The sequence below is a fragment of the Tachyglossus aculeatus genome, chromosome 7, assembly GCF_015852505.1.
Source record: "Tachyglossus aculeatus isolate mTacAcu1 chromosome 7, mTacAcu1.pri, whole genome shotgun sequence".
Classification (NCBI taxonomy): Eukaryota; Metazoa; Chordata; class Mammalia; order Monotremata; family Tachyglossidae; genus Tachyglossus; species Tachyglossus aculeatus.
The window spans coordinates 24,950,511-24,970,958 of NC_052072.1; the positions used below are offsets into that span (position 1 = coordinate 24,950,511).

At 49.3% G+C, this 20,448-nt stretch overlaps 1 protein-coding gene across 2 annotated transcripts in view; it reads left to right on the forward strand.

Annotated features, from left to right (window-relative positions):
* SLC41A1 (solute carrier family 41 member 1) overlaps positions 1-19,829 on the forward strand; it is a 35,511-nt gene extending 15,682 nt beyond the window's left edge. For both annotated transcript variants that reach the window (XM_038749399.1, XM_038749400.1), the window contains exons 5-11: positions 1,865-2,009; positions 2,097-2,243; positions 3,576-3,723; positions 4,412-4,491; positions 9,013-9,147; positions 11,438-11,586; positions 17,419-19,829. In XM_038749399.1, the coding sequence (XP_038605327.1) occupies positions 1,865-2,009; positions 2,097-2,243; positions 3,576-3,723; positions 4,412-4,491; positions 9,013-9,147; positions 11,438-11,586; positions 17,419-17,604 (990 nt within the window). In that variant the 3' untranslated portion in view covers positions 17,605-19,829. The remainder of the gene's footprint in view (positions 1-1,864; positions 2,010-2,096; positions 2,244-3,575; positions 3,724-4,411; positions 4,492-9,012; positions 9,148-11,437; positions 11,587-17,418) is intronic.
* The last annotated feature ends 619 nt before the right edge of the window (positions 19,830-20,448 follow it).

Genomic DNA, 20,448 nt, shown 5'->3' on the forward strand with positions numbered 1-20,448 from the left:
AAGTGCTTAACGAAAGCCATTATTATTAAGTCAGGGCCACAAACTAGAGGAGGCAAAAACTGTAACAAGAGATAAAGGACCTGGATTCTAATGTAGGCTCCCCCACTTATCTGCTGTGTGGCCTTGGGCAAGTCCCAACTTCTCTGTGCCTGTTACCTCATCTGTAAAATGGGGGTTATTATTATAATATTTTTTAAGTGTTTACTTTGTATCAAACAATGTTCTAAGCACTGAGGTAGATATATATTAATCAGGTCAGCCAGGAATTAAATCTTATTCTTTCCTACTTAGACTCTGCACCCCATGTGGGCCAAGGACTATGTCCTATCTGATCATCATCTACCTAAGGTGTTAGTACAGTGCCAGGTACATAGTAAGCACTTAACACCATAAAAAAAAAGCTTATGGCTAGAGGGGGAGACAAACCTGAAAATGTATTACAGCTGAATATGTGCAAAAGGGCTGTGGGTCTGGAGGAGAGCTGTATGTATGCAGAGCACTGTACTAAGCGCTTGGGAGAACGCATAAGTGCGTAGGTGACACAGAAGGCAGAGCTTAGGTAAGTGAGGGCTTATTTAGGGACGACCTCTTGGAGAACATGTAATTTTTAGTTCAGGTGATTGAAGTGACTGGGTTTAATCTGGGCATGGTTCCTGGGGGAGTGGAGTATTTTTGATTTTGTGGGGGGGTTTTTTGTTTGTTTTTTGTAGTTCCAGAGTCATGGGGAAGGAGAGAGGGAATGAATTGAGCGTGGCCTAGTGGATGGAACACGGGCCTGAGAGTCAGAAAGACCCGAGTTCTAATCCTGACCTGGCACTGCCACTCGTCTTCTGTGTGACCTTGGGCAGGTCAATTCCCTATGCCTTAGTTACCTCATCTGTAAAATGGGGATTAAGACTGTGAGCCCACGTCATCCCCCGGGCCTGGAATGCCCTCCCTCTGCCCATCCGCCAAGCTAGCTCTCTTCCTCCCTTAAAGGCCCTGCTGAGAGCTCACCTCCTCCAGGAGGCCTTCCCAGACTGAGCCCCTTCCTTCCTCTCCCCTTCGTCCCCCTCTCCATCCCCACTGTCTTACCTCCTTCCCTTCCCCACAGCACCTGTATATATGTATATATGGTTGTACACATTTATTACTCTATTTATTTATTTATTTATTTATTTTACTTGTACATATCTATCCTATTTATTTTATTTTGTTAGTATGTTTGGTTTTGTTCTCTGTCTCCCCCTTTTAGACTGTGAGCCCACTGTTGGGTAGGGACTGTCTCTATATGTTGCCAATTTGTACTTCCCAAGCGCTTAGTACAGTGCTCTGCACATAGTAAGCGCTCAATAAATACGACTGATGATGATGATGATGATGAGCCGCATGTGGGACAAGGACTGCGTCCAACCTGATTAGCTTATATCTACCCCAGCGCTCAGAACAGTGCTTGACACATAGTAAGCACTTAACAAATGCCATCATTTTTAATTGAGGACTGACTCCGTGGGCAGAAAGTCCGGTCCATCCCCACCTCCCAGCTCCAAACCTGTTATAATAATAAAAACAATGATAATTGTGGTATTTGGTAAGCGCTTATTGTGTGTGTGCCAGGCACTGAACCAAGCGTGGCTGCAAGCAGATCGCGTTGGACACAATCCCTGTCCCACATGGGGCTCACAGTCTCAATCCCCGTTTTACAGATGAGGGAACTGAGGCCCAGAGAAGTGAAGTGACCCGCCCAAGGTCACCCAGCAGGAAAGTGGTGGAGCTGGAATTAGAACTCACAACCTTCTGAACCCCAGGCCCGTGCTCTATCCACTATATCATGCTGCTTCCAGCTTTCTGCTAACCCTCCCAACCCTTGGTATTTGCTGCCCAGGTGCAGGCCACGGTGGTGGGATTCCTAGCATCCATCGCGGCCGTCATCTTCGGCTGGATCCCGGACGGCCACTTCAGCGTCGGTCACGCCATCCTGCTGTGCGCCAGCAGTGTGGCCACTGCCTTCATCGCTTCCCTGATCCTGGGTAAGGGGCCCGGAGGCCTGGGCGACGGGGAGGGCTGAGGAGCTCCCTGCCCCATCCCTCCCCTGATCCCCGCTGTCTCTCTCTCAGGCATGATCATGATCGGAGTCATCATCGGCTCCCGGAAAATTGGCATCAACCCAGACAATGTCGCCACCCCCATCGCTGCCAGCCTGGGGGACCTCATTACCCTGGCTCTCCTCTCGGGCATCAGCTGGGGCCTCTATCTGGAACTCAGTAAGACAGGGGGAAAGGGTATTGGATGAGGGGGCATCTTTGCTGCCCAAGAAACAGGCAGTGTCTTAACCAGAGGGAGCTCGGGGGAAGCTTTAATACTGCCTTGCAGTTAAATCAAACATTTTACCAGCCCACCCCTCCTCCACGAGGAGGGGCATAGAATTGACACTTTTTATTTTATTTTATTTTATTTTATTTTATTTTATTTTATTTTATTTTATATTTTATTTTATTTCATTTATTTTATTTTATTTTATTTTTATTTTATTTTATTTTACTTCATTTTATTTTACTTTATTTTATTTTATTTTTATTTTACTTTTTATCGTATTTTATTTTATTTATTTTATTTTTATTTTATTTTATTTTATTTTACTTTATTTTATTTTATTTAATTTTTATTTTACTTTTTATTGTATTTTATTTTATTTATTTTATTTTATTTTTTAAATTAAAAAATTTTCCTTTTCATTTTACTTGTACCTATCTATTCCGTTTATTTTATTTTGTTAGCATGTTTGGTTTTGTTCTCTGTCTCCCCCTTCTAGACTGTGAGCCCACTGTTGGGTAGGGATTGTCTCCATATGTTGCCAGCTTGTACTTCCCAAGTGCTTAGTACAGTGCTCTGCACACAGTAAGTGCTCAATAAATACGATTGATTGATTGATTGATTGACACTGGGATCTCCCCAGTATAGATTGAGGCTTCACTATACTCCAGCTCCCCAATGAATGAGAAGCACTATGGCCTAGTGGAGAATCAGAAGACCTGGGTTCTAATCCTGGCTCTGCCACGTATGTGCTGTGTGACTTTGAAAAAGTCACTTCACGTGTTTTCCCTCCTACTTAGACTGTCAGCCCCCTGTGGGACCTGCTTATCTTGTACCTACCCCAGCGCTTGGTACAGCGCTTAGCACATAGTAAGTGCTTAACAAATACCATCATTATTACCATTATTAGAAACGCAGCATGGCCTAGTGACCTTGGGCAAGTCACTTCTCTGCGCGTCAGTTCCCTCATCTGCAAAATGGGAATTAAGACCGTGAGCCCCACGTGGGCCATGGACTGTGTCCAACCTGTTTTGCTTGCATCGACGCCAGCACATAGTACGGTTCCTGGCACATAGTAAGCGCTTAACACGTACCATAAAAATGATTATTATAATTGTTGTTAGTATTATTATTATTATGTGTCCCTCCCGTCTCCATTCCTGGAACAGGGGTGGCTTTCAGGAAAGATGAAGGGGCTGCTACTGATCTCCTATCCTTGGGTTTCTGGGGCTCGGGAGGCTGTGTCCCAAGGGTGCTGATTGCCCCCGTTGTGCCCACCCTAGAAGGCCGGCCCTACGTCAACCCTTTGGTGTGTGCTTTCTTCGTGGCGCTGTTGCCCATCTGGATTGTCCTCGCCAAGCGCAGCCCTGGCACGCGGGAGGTGTTGTACTCGGGCTGGGAGCCGGTGATCATCGCCATGGCCATCAGCAGGTAAGGTCCCTGCCTCCAGGGATGTCTTTCTCCCGTCCCTTTCCCCAGAAGGTTGATCTGGAAATGGCCCCGTGCCCTGCAGGGCACCCGGCTTGGGCAGGTGCCTTGGTCTTGGGTTCCAAGTACGGAAAATAATCATCACTAGTCATTCATTCATTCAGTCATATGTATTGAGCACTTACTCTATGCAGAGCACTGTACTAAGCGCTTGGGAAGTACAAGTCAGCAACATAAAGAGATGGTCCATACCCAACAACTGGCTCATAGTCGAGAAGGGGGAGACAAAACATCACCTTGTATCCCCCCCAGCACTTAGAACAGTGCTTTGCACATAGTAAGCGCTTAACAAATGCCATCGTCATTATTATTATTATTATTATTGTTAGGTAGACAGGTGTCACGTCCAGTGGTATTTCCTGAGCGCTTACTATGTGCAGAGAACTGTACAAAACCGTGTACACATTCCCTGCCCACAGTGAGTACAGTCTGCAGTTTAATCTCCCGCTCCAGTGAGGGTGTCCCCCTCATCTTGTATAATCAAGCTACTCCAGAACCGCAGCAGGGAACACTTGGAGTTCCCGGTGGCACGGGGTTGGTGACTTGCCCCCACTTCTGTTCTGCCCCAGGGGCAAGGAATGGGTGGCTCCAGTGTGTGATTTGTGTTTGTGTGTTTGTGTTTTCCCCACAGCGTGGGTGGCCTGATCCTGGACAAGACGGTCTCAGACCCCAACTTTGCCGGCATGGCTGTCTTCACACCGGTGATCAATGGTGAGCACACCATACCAGTTGCTTAGGGCTTGGGGGAAAATATGGATTGGGTTGACTTTTTTTCTTGTTTTCCTCTAAACTCCTCAACACCACCACACCAGGGTGGAGGAGCCTGGCTCCATGGTCCAAGATGTGGAGCAGACTTGGGTTCTAATCCTCTTTTCCCCGGTCACTGATACGTTACCATGTTCTGCCTGGCCTTGTGCCAGCTCTTTGGAAAGATACAAGGTTAGAGAAGACACGGACATGGAAGAGAGGAGCAGCGTGGCTCAGTGGAAAGAACCCGGGCTTTGGAGCCAGAGGTCACGGGTTCGAATCCCGGGTCCTCCACGTGTCTGCTGCGTGACCTCGGGCAAGTCACTTAACTTCTCTGCGCCCTGGTTCCCTCATCTGTAAAATGGGGATGAAGACTGTGAGCCCCACGTGGGACAACCTGATCACCTTGGATCCCCCCCAGTGCTTAGAACAGTGCTCTGCACATAGTAAGCGCTTAACAAATGCCATCATTATTATTATTATGGACCCTACGCCTGAAACTTCACCTTCTCCTTTCCATCCCCACCTTTGTGAAACAGGTCTTCTCAAAGTGCCACTAAAAACCAACTCTTCCAGGAAGCCTTTTAACACAATTTAACACTTCTCACCCCTCCATCCTCCTTTTTTATAATAATAATAATGATGATGATGATGGTTTTTGTTAAGCGCTCACTATGTGCCGAGCACTGTTTTAAACGCTGGGGTTGATACAAGGTTAACAGGTTGTTCCATTTGGGGCTCACAGTCTTAATCCCCCTTTTGTAGATGAGGAAAGTGAGGCCCAGAGAAGTGAAGTGACTTGCCCAAAGTCACACAGCTGACAAGCGATGGAGCAGGGATTCGATCCCATGACCTCTGACTCCCAAGCCCGGGCTCTTCCCACTAAAACTTACTGTGTGCCAGGCACTGTTCTAAGTGCTTGGGTCGATACAAGCCCAGCGCTTAGAACAGTGCTTTGCACCTAGTAAGCGCTTAATAAATGCCATCAGTATTATTATTATTATTGTTATCAGGTTGGACCATGTCTCACATGGGGCTCACAGTCTTCATCCCCATTTCACAAATGAAGTAACTGAGTCACAGAAAAGTTAAGTGATTTGTCCAAGCTCACACAGCAGGCGAGTGGCAGAGCTGGGATTAGAACTCAGGTCCTTCTGGCTCCCAGGTCTGTGCTCTATCTGGCTCAGTGGCGTGGCTCAATGGAAAAAGCCCGGGCATTGGAGTCAGAGGTCATGGGTTCAAATGCCGGCTCTGCCAATTGTCAGCTGTGTGACTTTGAACAAGTCACTTGACTTCTCTGTGCCTCAGTTCCCTCATCTGTAAAATGGGGATTGACTGGGAGCCCCTCGTGGGACAACCTAATCATCCTGGAACCTCCCCAGTGCTTAGAACAGTGCTTTGCACATAGTAAGCGCTTAATAAATGCCATTATTATTATTATTATTACTAGGACATGCTGCTTCTCTTCCGTCTCTCTCTGCGCCCATCTTTCCAATATATGTTGTCTTTACGTTCGTTAGGTGTTTATGATTCCACTCTACCAAGAGTGTCCAACTGGCAGCCTGAGGGTTTTCCACCCATCCCGGGATTCCAGACTGCCCATGTGTAGCGACTATTTTCACTTTTCCCCCCCTGCCCCTAGTCCTAGATGCAACTGAAATTCCCCCTGAGCTTTCCAATGCCATGTTACTCCAGAGCACTTGGCCTAGAAGCAACATTCCCACCAGGAGCGAGATGGACGAGAGGCCCGGAGGGTCAAGTCAAGACCCACACGCATACTGCTGTAGTTGATGATGATGCTGGTATTTGTTAAGCGCTTACTATGTGCCAAGCACTGTTCTAAGCGCGGGGATAGATGCAAGGTGATCACATTGTCCCACGAGGGGCTCACAGTCTTAATCTCTTAGGAGCAGCATGGCTCGGTGGAAAGAGCACGGGCTTTGGAGTCAGAGGTCGTCGGTTCAAATCCAGGCTCCGCCACTTGTCAGCTGTGTAACTTTGGGCAAGTCACTTCACTTCTCGTTGCCTCAGTTACCTCATCTGTAAAATGGGGATGAAGACTGTGAGCCCCACATGGGACAACCTGGTCACCTTGTAAACTCCCCAGCGCTTAGAACAGTGCTTTGCACATAATAAGCGCTTAATAAATGCCACCATCATTATTATTATTACTATAATTATTAATCCCCATTTTACAGATAATAATGATGGCATTTGTTAAGCGCTTACTATGTGCCAAGCACTGTTCTAAGCGCTGGTGGGAATACAAGGTGATCAGGTTGTCCCACGTGGGACTCCCAGTCTTAATCCCCACTTTGCAGATGAGGTCACTGAGGCTCAGAGAAGTTAAGTGACTTCCCCAAGTTCACACAGCTGATGATTGGCAGAGCCGGGATTTGAACAGATGAGACAACTGAGGCACAGAGAAGTTAAGTGATTTGCCCAAAGTCACACAACTCTCTTTCCACGAAGCCATGCTGCTTCTCTTGAGCATGTACCTTCTCAGGTAGCTAACGTGGCTTCTGGGAAGAGATAGGGGGATAGGGCTGTGATGGGGATCACATCTACCAACTTTGCTCTATTGTACGCACCCAAGCATTTAGTACAGTGTGTGCACATGGAGGGCACTCAATAAAAACCGTTGAGGAGAAGTATGAATTGCAGGAACTCAGAATTCTCAAGAGCGTGGAGCAGAGGAGATGGGGGGCCGGGGAAAGAGGGAGAGCACGTGCGTGGGTGGTAATGTCCAACCACCTGGAATCTTAAGTGTCAACTTTTTATGTTGAGATGGGTTGGGGGCTGGAAAGGGAGAGGCTGTAGAATCAATCAATCGTATTTATTGAGCGCTTACTGTGTGGGAGCACTGTACTAAGCGCTTGGGAAGTACAAGCTGGCAACATAATATAATCATAATCAATATATCATAATCAACATAATCGGTGTACATTTACTGAGTGGTTACTGTACAGAGCACAGTACTAAGCGCCTGGGACAATGCAACAGAATTGGTAGACATGTTCCCTGTCTACAAGGAGCTTACAGTCTAGAGGGGAAAGACATATTAAAATAAATTACCAATATGTGCATAAGTGCCATAGGGCTGTAGATATGGTGAATATCAAGTCTTAAAGGTTACAGATCCAAGTGCATATGTGATGCGGAAGGGCTATTAAGTACAAATCCATAAACTGTGTATTTATATTGTCTGTCTCCCCCTCTAGACTTGAGCTCATCATAGGCAGAGAACAGGTCGACCAACTCTGTTTCACTATACTCTCCCAAGCTCTTGGTACAGTGCTCTGCATGAAGTGCTCAATAAATGCCACTGATTGATTGACTGACAGAAGGAAAAATGAGGACTTAGTCGGGGAAGCCTTCTCAAAGGAGATGTGATTTCAGTAGGGCTTTGAACAGTAGGGCTTTTAGAAAGCTAAAAGGTCATAAAAGTGCCATTTTGAGTATCTGGGACCCTGACTGGAAACTCTCAGGTCGTGACAGAGGCCCAGAATGAGCTGATCTCGGAGTCCATCCCAGTCAGCTGGGCGGGGGCTGCCACCCCCAGAGAGTGATCATCTGTAACTGGAATGGTACGTGCAGTTCTGGGACCATATTTGAAAGCAGAACCAATAGATCTGGGAAAAGAATCAAAAAGAGGCAACCAAAATCACTGGGGGTTGAAAAGATGAGGACTCTTTGCTCTACAAAGTTTTGAGTAAGAAGAAATCTAGCCCCCTAGCAAATTTGAGTTTGAACACCCCTGTTTTCTATGGTAGGATTATTTGTCACTCTAGGCTTTCTACTTCTTCATTAGACTGCAAACTCCTCAAGGGCAGGGACTTCACCTTCTCTTTCCCATTGCTCCCCGGAGCACCTGGCCTGGGTTGTTGGTAGGCAGCATTGACCAGGTAACCAGGAGAGGTGCTGATGTAAAAGTGGACCTTCTAAAGCCCCAGTTTATCTCAATTTAGGGGTTCAAGTGGATTCACGTAGGAGATGGTGGAGCTAAGGTAGAGCCTGTGGTAGAGAAGGGCTTAATGTGAGCCCTTCACCCGTTTTAATGGTATTTGTCAGGTGCTTTTTTCGTGCCGGGCACTGTACTAAGTGCTGGGGTAGATACAAGCTAGTCAGGTTGGACACAGGCCCTGTGTGACATGGAGCTCACAGTCTTAATCCCCAGTTTACCGTTGAGGTACCTGAGACACAGAGACAAGGTCACACAGCAGACAAATAACAGAACCGGGTTTAGAACCCAGGTCCTTCAACTCCCAGGCCCTTGCTCTATCCACTACGCCATGCTACTTCTCAGCTTCTGTCAAGTCCAGGAGGGAGAGCCCTGTTTCCTCCTGTGTGCTCCCCAGCCCCTGGGGCAGGTGGGTTCCAGAGGTAGGATGACGGAAGGAGGCGGAGGACAGTAGTAGTGTTTATGTTGAGGAATGAGCCAGAACTTGGGAAGCCCAACCCCTCTTCCCCTCGGTGTTCCTGCAGGCGTCGGGGGCAATCTGGTGGCAGTGCAAGCCAGCCGCATCTCTACCTACCTGCACATGAACGGGATTCCGGGAGAAAGCTCGGAGCCCGGGCCGCGCCGCTGCCCCAGCCCCTGTACCACCTTCTTCAGCTCTGGTAAGGTCGTCTCCGTGGGCATCGGGTGGCCCGAGGACTGAGGGACGATGTTTGTGGTGGGGAGCCCATCTACTACACCTTGGGCTGAGCACGGGAACACACTGCAGTGAGTTGCTCTGCCTCCTTTCTTGAGCACTAAAGCATCTGGCCTAGTGGTGATTTGGCGGGGGCTACAGACAGAAGCAAAGGAGGCTGTTTAGGTTCTGAGAAAGTTCCCACTTTCCCTCCCCGCTGAAGGAGAGGAGGACACCTGAGGCTGCTTGCATAGCCTCCACAGGCTCTCCCTCCCTCCACCCACCTGCACCTCTTATCCCATCTCTTTGCATAACACATGCCCCCTCCTCTCTTCCCTCCCTGACCACCATCTTCAGCTGCTCACACTGCCAATGGCTCCTTGTTCAGTGATTTCAAACACACCCACGAATGTGTCCCCATCCTAAAAATCCCCCCCTTGACCCCACAGCACTCTCTAGTTATCGCCTTCATCTCCCTCCTTCCATTCATTTCCAAACTCCTCAAGGGAGTTTATACCCAATGCCTCTATCTCCTGTCCTCCAATGTTCTCTTTGATCCCCTGTAATCTGACTTCCTCCCTCTTCACACCAGAGAAACAGACCTCTCCAAGTAACTAATGATCTCCTTTACAAATCAAATGGTTTCCATTCCATCCTAGCCCACCTCGATCTCTCAGCTGCCTTCAATACTATAGACCACTCCCTACTTCGGGAAATGTTATCCAACCTTGGCTTCACTGATAATCCCTCCTGGTTCTCCTATCTCTCTGGCTGTTCCTTTTCAGTCTCTTTTGTGGGCTCCTTCTCTACCTCCCACCCTCCGTGGGAGTCCCTCAAGGCTCAGTTCTGGAACCGCTTCTTGTCTTCATCTGCACCCACTCCCATGGAAAATTCATTCACTTCCACAGCTTCAGCTGCCATCTCTGCAAATGATTTCCAAATCTACCTCTCCAGCCCCAACCTCTCTCCTTTTCTGCAATCCTGGATTTCCTCCTGCCTTCAGCACCTCTCTACTTGGATGTCCCAACAACACCTCAAACTTAACGTGTTCGAAGCAAATCCTGGCCTCCCCGCAACTTTCCCATCATTGTAGACAACACCATTATTTTCCGTTTCATAAGCCTGTAACTTTGACATATCCTCAACCCATCTTTCACATTCAACTGCATATTCAGTCTGTCACCAAACACTGTTAGTTCTGCCTTCCCAACATCCCTTGAATCAACCTCTTCTCTCCATCCCACCTGCTATCGAGCTGATCCAAGCACGTATCGTATCCCAACTTGATAACTGCGTGCACCTTTCTAGTCCATACTTCATTGCGCTGCCCACATCATTTTTCAAAAAAAGAAAAAGTTATCCACATCTCCCCACTTCTCAAAAACTTTCCCTGGTTGCCCGTCCACCTCCACACTAAACAGGAACTTCTTACTATCAACTTTAAGGCACTCTATTAGCTCTCTTTCTCCTACCTTTCTTCACCTTTCTGATCACCTTCTACAGCCTAGCCTGCACACTTTGCTCCTTAGCACCAATCCACTCATTGTACCTCAATCTCGTCTCTTGCAGCCGACCCCTTGCCCACATCCTTCCTCTGACCTAGAATTCCCTTCCCCTCCATATCCAACAGACCACCAGTCTCCCCATCTTCAGAGCCCTCCTAAAATCATACCTCCTCCCTGACAAAGCCCTCACTTGCCCTGTTCCCCCTCCTTTCTGCATCACCTGTGCACTTGAATCTGTACCCCATAATCCCTTAATTATTCACCTCACCCCCTGCTTCCCAGCACTTAGGAACAGATCCATCTGTAACACTGAAATGTCAGTTTCCCCCTCGAGACTGGAAGCTCCTTGTGGACCGGGATCATGTCTACCAACTGTTATTGTGTTCTCTCCCAAGCGCTTTGTACAGTGCTCTCCACACAGTAAGCGCCGAATAATTACGGATGATTGAGGGAGCGAGAGCCAGTGTCCATCATTAGCCAGTACGGGCCAAGTACAGCCCCCACTCTTCACTTCTACTGCTCTCCCCCTTCTAGACTGTGAGCTCGCTGTTGGGTAGGGACCGTCTCTATATGTTGCCAGCTTGTACTTCCCAAGCGTTTAGTACAGTGCTCTGCACACTGTAAGTGCTCAATAAATACGATTGAATGAATGAGGAGTCCCTGCCCACTCCCTCCCCCAAAGTCTCTCCCTCACTTCTCTCCTCTTTCACCTCACAAAGAGGTGCTCAGTCCCTGCCCTTGCTCACTCCTCATTTTCCCTCTTGCCCCCAGATGTGAACTCCCGCTCCGCCCGCGTTCTGTTCCTGCTGGTCGTGCCTGGGCACCTGGTGTTCCTCTACACCATCAGCTGCATGCAGGGTGGGCACACCACCCTCACCCTCATCTTCATCATCTTCTACATGACGGCTGCGCTACTCCAGGTACGACGCCCTGGGGACCCGATGTTGGGCGGGGGGCAGAGGGAAGGGGCCGTAGTGAGTGGAGGCATCGCTGTTCTGGGAAAACTGGCTCCTCCTGGGGAAGAGGAGCAATCAGTGCTATTTATTGAGCGCTTATTATGCGCAGAACACTAAGTGCTGGAGAGTGCTATGTAACAGAGTTGGTAGATATGTTCCCTGCCCTCAAGCGCTTACAGTCTAGAAGCAGGTGGCCCAGTGGAAAAGAGCACAGGACTGAGAGTCAGAGGACCCAGATTCAAATCTTGATTCCGTCATAGAGAAACAGTGTGGCTCAGTGGAAAGAGCACAGGCTTGGGAGTCCGAGGTCATGGTTCTAATCCTGGCTCCGCCACATGTCTGCTGTGTGACCTTGGGCAAGTCACTTCTTCTAGACTGTGAGCCCACTGTTGGGTAGGGACCGTCTCTATATTTTGCCAACTTGTACTTCCCAAGCACTTAGTACAGTGCTGTGCACACAGTAAGCGCTCAATAAATACGATTGATTGATTGATTGACTTCTCTGGGCCTCAGTTACCTCATCTGTAAAATGAGGATTAAGACAGTGAGCCCCACGTGGGACAACCTCATCACCTTGTATCCCCCCCAGCTCTTGGAACAGTGCTTCGCACATTGCGCTTAACAATGCCATCATTATTATTATCATTTGCCAGCAGTGCAACCCTGGGCTAGTCACTTCTCTGAGCCTCAATTTCTTCATCTGTAAAATGAGGATTCAATTCCCACTCACCCTCCTTCTTAGACTGTGAGCCCTATAATAATAATAATGATGGCATTTATTAAGCGCTTATTATGTGCAAAGCACTGTTCTAAGCGCTGGGGAGGTTACAAGTTGATCAGGTTGTCCCATGGGGGGCTCACAGTCTTCATCCGCATTTTACAGATGAGGTAACTGAGGCTCAGAGAAGTTAAGTGACTTGCCCAAAGTCACACAGCTGACAAATGGCGGAGCCGGGATTTGAACCCATGACCTCTGACTCCAAAGCCCAGGCTCTTTCCACTGAACCATGCTGCTTCTCGTGAGGCCTATGTGATTCAGGGACTGTGTGATCTGATTGCATAGTATCTGCCTCAGTGATAGCATAGTGCTGGGCAAATAGTACTTAATTATTACTATTATTATCCAGAAGGTGGAAAAATGTGAGTTTTCAGGGAGGTTGGGACTTGCCCCTAGTCACATAGCACTGCAGGAGCAGAACTAAGTGTAGCCTTCGCCACTTGTCTGCTGTGTGACCCTAGGCAAGCCACTTAACTTCTCTGTTCATTCATTCATTCAATCGTATTTATTGAGCGCTTGCTGTGTGAAGAGCACTGTACTAAGCGCTTGGGAAGTACAAGTTGGCAACATCTAGAGACGGTCCCTACCCAGCAGCGGGCTCACAGTCTAGAAGGGGGAGACAGACAACAAAACAAAACATATATTAACAAAATAAAATAAATAGAATAAATATGTACAAGTAAAATATATAGAGTAATAAATATGTACAAACATATAGACATATATACAGGTGCGGTGGGGAGGGGAAGGAGGTAAGGCGGGGGGACAAGGAGGGGGAGAGGAAGGAGAGGGCTCAGTCTGGCCTCAGTCAATCAATCGTATTTATTGAGTGCTTACTGTGTGCAGAGCACTGTACTAAGCGCTTGGGAAGTACAAGTTGGCAACATATAGAGACAGTCCCTACCCAACAGTGGGCTCACAGTCTAAAAGTGGGGGAGGGAGTTACCTCAGTTACCTCATCTGTAAAATAGGGATTAAGACTGTGAGCCTCACATGGGACAACTTGATTACCTTGTATCTACCCCAGCGCTTAGAACAGTGCTTAGCACATAGTAAGCACTTAACAAATACCATAATTATTATTATTGGTAGTAGTAGTAGTATTTAAGTGCTTACTATATGTCAACCACTGTTCTAAACACTGGGGTAGATACAGATTAATCAGGTTGGACACAGTCCCTGTCCCACATGAGGCTCCCAATCTAAGCACTTAGTACAGTGCTCTGCACACAGTAAGCGCTCAATAAATACGATTGAATGAATAAGAGGGAGAACAGGTATCGAATCTCCATTTTACAGATGAGGTAACTGAGACCCATGAAGTTAAGTGACTTGCCCAAACATCACAGCGGGAAAGTGGTGGAGCTGAGATTAGAAGCCAGGTTCTTTGCCTCTCAGACACTCTTTCCACCAAGCCAGACTGCTCCCCTGCAGGAGCAGGAGATGGGCATGCATTTCAGATATCCTATCAATGCTTAGTACAGTGCCTAACGATTACCACTAAAATGATCATTATCATCATCATCCCAGCTCCACCACTTGTCAGCTGTGTGACTTCGGGCAAGTCACTTAACTTCTCTGTGCCTCAGTTCCCTCATCTGTAAAAATGGGGATTAAGACTGTGAGCCCCACGTGGGACAACCTGATCACCTTGTAAACTCCCCAGCGCTTAGAACAGTGCTTTGCACATAGTAAGCGCTTAATAAATGCCATCATTATTATTATTATTATGATTATCATCATTATTACCAGCGTGGTTCTAGCTAAAGGTCCCTGTGGCCCCATCATCCCGGGCCCCATGGTGAAGCCGGGCTATGAGGGAGACTTCTTAGGAGGCCTTCCCAGACTGAGCTCCTTCCTTCCTCTCCCCCTCCACCACCTCCCCATCCCCCCGCCTTACCTCCTTCCCCTCCCCACAGGACCTGTATATATGTGTATATGTTTGTACGTATTTATTACTCTATTTTATTTGTACATATTTATTCTGTTTATTTTGTTAATATGTTTTGTTGTCTGTCTCCCCCTACTAGACTGTGAGCCCGCTGTTGGGTAGGGACCGTCTCTATATGTTGCCAACTTGTACTTCCCAAGCGCTTGGTACAGTGTTCTGCACATAGTAAGTGCTCAGTAAATACGATTGAATGAATGAACTAGGTGAATCTCCCTGAGGGCTAGTGACTGACCTAGGGCCACCCCGTCCTCAGATTGCAAAGCCTGGCCCAAAACTTGGGGTTTCTGACTCAATTTATTAAGCCGTCCTGGGCAGAGAACTGGTTGGGAATTTATTAACCTTCAACCATCCTCACAGCGGGTGAATTTTCCTTTCATCGCCTTCTGGGGAGAAGCAGAGAGGGGAGAAGAGGCCCTTCTGAGGAACATTTTCAATAGCAGCCGTAGCGCTCACCCTCTTCTAGGCTGGACACCCCTCTGGAAGCTCCGGTTGACCTCCCTCTCCCCTCTGGAACGCCTCCTCATTCACCCCGGGCATCCCTCTGGCTGAGGCTTTGGATGACCGCATGTCCCTAGGAGAAATGTGGGAACAGCTGCCTTAATTCCTGTCTCCTTGGGCACACTCCTCCGGCTCCCAAGTCACTTTCTTTATATGGATCTCCTCTGTGCCCCGGCCTGGAAGGGGAGCTGCCGGAGAGGGTGTGAGGTTATGGGCAGCTGGCTTCCATCCAGAGGGAAGGCAACAGGTTGGCAAAACAGCCACGGAGTCGGAGTTGCGGGGAAGGGAGTGAGGCAGCCGGGTTCTGGGCCTAGCTTGGCCGGAAAGAAAAGACACCGAAATTTTGACATTATCCCCCATTGCCACTTACCCCAGGGGGGTGACAGCCTGTACCAGGCTGGTGGCTCGAAACACTATGCCAGTGTAAGTGATGGTTTGACTGGCAAATGATTTGTAAGTTGACCAGCAATGTGAAGCAGTTTGGTCTGGCAGATAGAGCACGGGCCCGGGTGTCAGAGAAACGTGAGGTCTGATCCCAACTCTGCCGCTTGCCAGCTGTGTGACCTCGGGCAAGTCACTTCACTTCTCTGAGCCTCAGTTACCTCAGCTGGAAAATGGGGAATATGAGCCTTTTGTGGGACAGGGAGTGTTTCCAACCTGATTAGCTTGTATCTACCCCAGTGCTTAGGACAGTACCTGGCACATAGTAAGCATTTAGCAAATACCCTTTTTTAAAATCAAGGCTAAATTATTCGAAGCCCATTGCCCTGCCATCTAATGGGAAGTGACAAGTGAGTGGTCATTGGAGAGCCAGGCAGAGGAAGGCTAGGGTAACCTCCCTGATGTGGGGAAGAGCTCTTCAGAAGAACCCAGAGCCCCTCTCGACCTCACCTCAGGACACTTCTCTCTCCCCCCGGCCCTCCACCGTTGTGTTCCTGGCTCAATGGAAAGAGCATGGGCTTGGGTGTCAGAGGTCATGGGTTCAAATCCCGGCCCTGCCAATTGTCAGCTGTGTGACCTTGGGCAAGTCACTTAACTTCTCTGTGCCTGTTACCTCACCTGCAAAATGGGGATTAAGACTGTGAGCCCCGTGTGGGACAACCTGATCACCTTGTATCCTCCCCAGCGCTTAGAACAGTGCTTTGCACATAGTAAGCGCTTAACAAATGCCATCATTATTATTATTGATTGGCCAGAAGCTCTTGAGGTGGGGTACAGGAGCTACACTAGGAACCGTGATCCTGGCTCAAACCATTCACTCCCCAGAGCTGGGGCTATCGGAGTTTGATTCTGCCTATTAAGTAGTCTTAGTGAAGGTGGCCTGGGCTTTGAGCAGGACCGGGAATTCAGGAACAGGAGGGCAAAGTCCACTGCGGGGTGGCTAGGGAGACTTCCACAGCTGGGACAAGCATCCAAGGGAATTTGTCCCCCTCAAAGAGGTGGACAGGAGAAGCTGCAGTCAGGACCCAACCCAACCATCCTGCCTTCAGGCCTGGCTTCCCTTTCTTCCAAGGTAGCAAGCAGCACTGAGCTCTTAGCACCCCAAATCTACACGTCTTCCCCTATATTAGCCATCACCCTTCTCCCCTTATTCTTAGATTTGGAAGTCAGGGACTGTCGCATTCTCAAATGTGTAATAATAATAATAATAATGACAGTACTTGTTAAGCGCTTACTATGTGCCAAGCACTGTTCTAAGCACCAGGATAGATACAAATTAATCATGTTGGACACAGTCCCTGTCCCACCTGGGTCTCACAGTTTGTCATCTAATCTTTCTAGTCTTTCCCAGGGTTTGATTCAGGGTCCGTTTGGTAAGTAGGTGTTTGGTAAATACTGTTTATTTCTAGTCCTGTTCAGTGAGGGTATTTGAGACTAGGGGATTAAGAAAAGGAGACTAGTATGGTGCTGGGCTGGTGGTGGAGAAGCCATCCTTTGCTTAGCGCTTAGCACAGTGTTCTGCATATAAATATCAGGAATATCTGCATAGAAATATCAGAAATATCGGGAAGCAGCGTGGCTCAGTGGAAAGAGCACAGGCTCGGGAGTCAGAGATCATGGGTTCTAATCCCGGCCCTGCCACATGTCTGCTGTGTGACTTTGGGCAAGTAACTTAACTTCTCTGCACCTCAGTTACCTCATCTGTAAAATGGGGATTAAGACTGTGAGCCCCACGAGGGACAACCTGATCACCTTGTATCCCCCAGTGCTTAGAACAGTGCTTTGCACATAGTAAGTGCTAACAAATGCCATCATTATTGCTGTTATTATTATCACTGCTGCTCCTGTGCATGAACCAGGGCAGGTCTCACAGGGCTAAAGGGTCTGGGCATCTCACAGCGCCTCTGGCCAAGCTCCTTTTGCCCTCTCTGGCTGGCACAGTCTAGAGGGCATGGCAGCTCGTTGAGGGCAGGGAATGTGTCCATCTGTTGTTATATGGTACTCTCCCAAGCACTTAGTACAGTGCTGCACATGCAGTAGGCGCTCAATAAATTGACTGACTGACTCCCGCTTCCCCTAAGGCCCCAAGCTTGACCGCCTCTGCCTCCTTCTCTCCCTCCCTCCCCAGGTGCTGATCCTCTTGTACATCGCAGACTGGATGGTGCACTGGATGTGGGGCCGGGGCCTGGACCCCGACAATTTCTCTATCCCGTACTTGACGGCGCTGGGCGACCTGCTGGGCACCGGTCTCCTGGCCCTCAGCTTCCACATCCTCTGGCTCATCGGAGACCGGGACACTGACGTCGGGGACTAGCTTAGCCTGCTCCTCGGCTCTCCTGGTGTCTTGTCTCGTCCCACTCCAACCCTCCCACTCTCCCTCTCCCTCCCTCAACTTCACTCCGATACCGAATCCTCATTATTTTCAATGGGGATTTTTATATGGCAAGCCGCCTCCCTACAGACATGGTTGGAAGATGGATAGAAGAAGAGAAACTAAAGCCCATGTCAAGTCTAAGACAATCACCAAGTGCAATTTTCCTGACTGGGGGCTCCATCCCGTGTGGGTCAGGATCCTATCCACTCCTGAAGGACCCGGGGATTTGAGGGGCAGAATCCGTGTCTCGTGGCCCCACTCCCGGTGGGCGCTGATGCTAATGTAACCCCTTTGTGGAATCTGGTTTTGAAGGGGGGCCTTCCCCATCCCTCTCTGTATGCTTGTCCTTAAGGTCAGTGGCCGCCCTCACTGAGGGGTGGAGCCTGGGGAGGTGGAGAAAGGTGGGGGGGAAGAGTGGGAGGATTAAACTACTACCTCCTTCCTTCTTCCCACCTCCCCGCTTTCCCCTTCCCTCTCCCCGACCCTTCCCTTAGGTTGACCCTGCTTTACTATCAGTCTGGAATCACATCTTTCAAGTGCCATTGACTTTCCCCAGTCCCTCGTCTTCCCCTCCGCGAGCTCTTGGGAGCTTCTGACAGCGAGTAAAAACATGTTTCTCTACCTTTCTCCCTTTCCCCCGCCCCCTCCTCCTCCTCCTCCTCCTCCCTCACCTCCCCTGCCAACTGGTGGCTGCTGAGTCTTGTCATGGCCACATACCGGGACCAACAAGCCCGAGGGTCCAGAAAGACGGGCTCAGTGGGGGAGGCCCCTCAGATGTGAAGTGGACCCTGCTCCGGTGGGAGCTTTCACTCCTCTCCCCATCCCACCTCTTCCGCCCTCCCACAACCTCATCCCAGGAGGCTTGGGCCGCCCAGGGAGCCGTCTGGGTCAGGCTGAGCTGAGGCCCTGAGGATGAAAGAGAAGTCTCGCTGGAGCGTAGCAGGGAGAACCACCACCAAGACCCATGGGAAAGATGAAGTAAGGCCATCTGGACTCCCGAGTTGTTCCTCAAAACAGATCATGTCCTCTTATTGACGGGTGGAGGCCGGAGAGGGGTAGGGTTATACTCCTCCTCTTCATGCCAGGCCGAGGAGCTGACATGCAGCCCGCCTCTTCTATCAGGTCGGGGCTCCTCACTCTCCCTGGCCCGAGTCATTTGGGAATGTGGTTGGCATTTCCATCACGCAAGCAAGGTCCCTTTTGACCTTGCCCTTTGGCACTTCCTCATTGTGGATTCACTTTCTAGAATTATCAGCGTCCCAATGCCAAGTTTCCCCTCTAGCACGTGGATCCTGGCCCGCTCCCCTTTCTCTAGCCAGCGTCACCCCGCCCCCCTCCAGCCGCAGCTTTGGCCCTCAGCCTCCTAGGCCGGGCCCCACACTCTAAGCCGGGCTGGGAGCCCTAGGAAACAGGAGAGGGTGGCACAAGGGCCCCACATGGACCCACAGGCCAGAACTAAGTGAAAGCTCCATGGTGGGGGTGGATTTGGCCCAGCTCCCCCACCCCCAGCCACAGTTGGGAAGGCGGGGAGTCACTCCCACCCCCCTGCCCAAGGAGATGAGACCCCCACTGAGGCCTGGTGCAATCCCAGCCCTCTTCAGACTTTTCTCCTACCTCTCCAGCCCCCTTCAGACTGCCTTCATCCAGGGAACTGGCGCTAAATTCTAGCCTGGGCAGGGGCCAATATTTGAAGCCCCACAGCGGGGACACCAGCAAGAGCAGAATTCCCCCTCCGCGCCTCTATCCCAATCTCCTCCCGTGCTTCCTCCCCGCTTCCTGTCCCCACCCTGTGCAGATGAAGGGAGCTGGGAAGAGGGCATCCCCACCCGAGCCCCTGGGCATGGGGCTGAGGGTCTCTGGCCCGGCGCCTGTGAGGCTGTTACTTCTCCTGAGCTGCTTGGAGGAGCTGTCCAGGTGAGCCGGTAGGAAGAGGAAAGAATCGAAAATGCAGTGGAACCGACTTTTGATTTTGATTTTTTTTTCCCCCAGATTGGACAAACTGCATGTAATATAGGTCAGGAGCAAGGAGCAAGATGGTTTACTCTTTGTATTCTTTAAGAAAAGAACTGTCTTTAAAGAATTATTTATAGTTGCTGTAACTGAATTGACAATTGTCAACCTGATTGATAAATTATATTTGGTAAAATAAAGATGTCATTTATTTAGGTTGGGGCTGTGTTCTTGTTAATGGCAGTTAGGGTATTTTTTAAGCACTGGGGTGGATACAGAGTTGGACACAGTCCCACGTGGGGCTCACAGCCTCAATACCCATATTACAGATGGGGTAACTGAGGCCCAGTGAAGTGACTTGCCCAGGGTCACACAGCAGACACATGGCAGAGCTGGGATTAGAACCCGTGACCTTCTGACCCCCAGCCTGTGCTCTATCCACTATCATCAATCATATTTATTGAGCGCTTACTATGTGCAGAGCACTGCACTATACCACAGTGCTTCTTATCCTGCTCTCTCCCTCTAGCTTTCCTATCATCATCACCTCTGATACTTGAGGTGATACGTGAATCCGTGGTGTGGAGATGGGATGAATGAAATAGCAGGCGGAATTAAACAATCAATGGCATTTATTGGGCACCTACTGTGTGCAGAGCACTGTACTGAGTGCTTGGGAGAGTACCATGCTGCAGAGTTAGTAGACAAGCTTACAAGCAGAGAATCTCAGAGAAGGGGACACTGAGTAAGGAGCTTTTGAAGAGGGATGGGGGTGGTAAAGCTAGGGGAGGAAGGATCATCCTAAAAGGAATAATTAAAGTTGGGGGTGGTCAA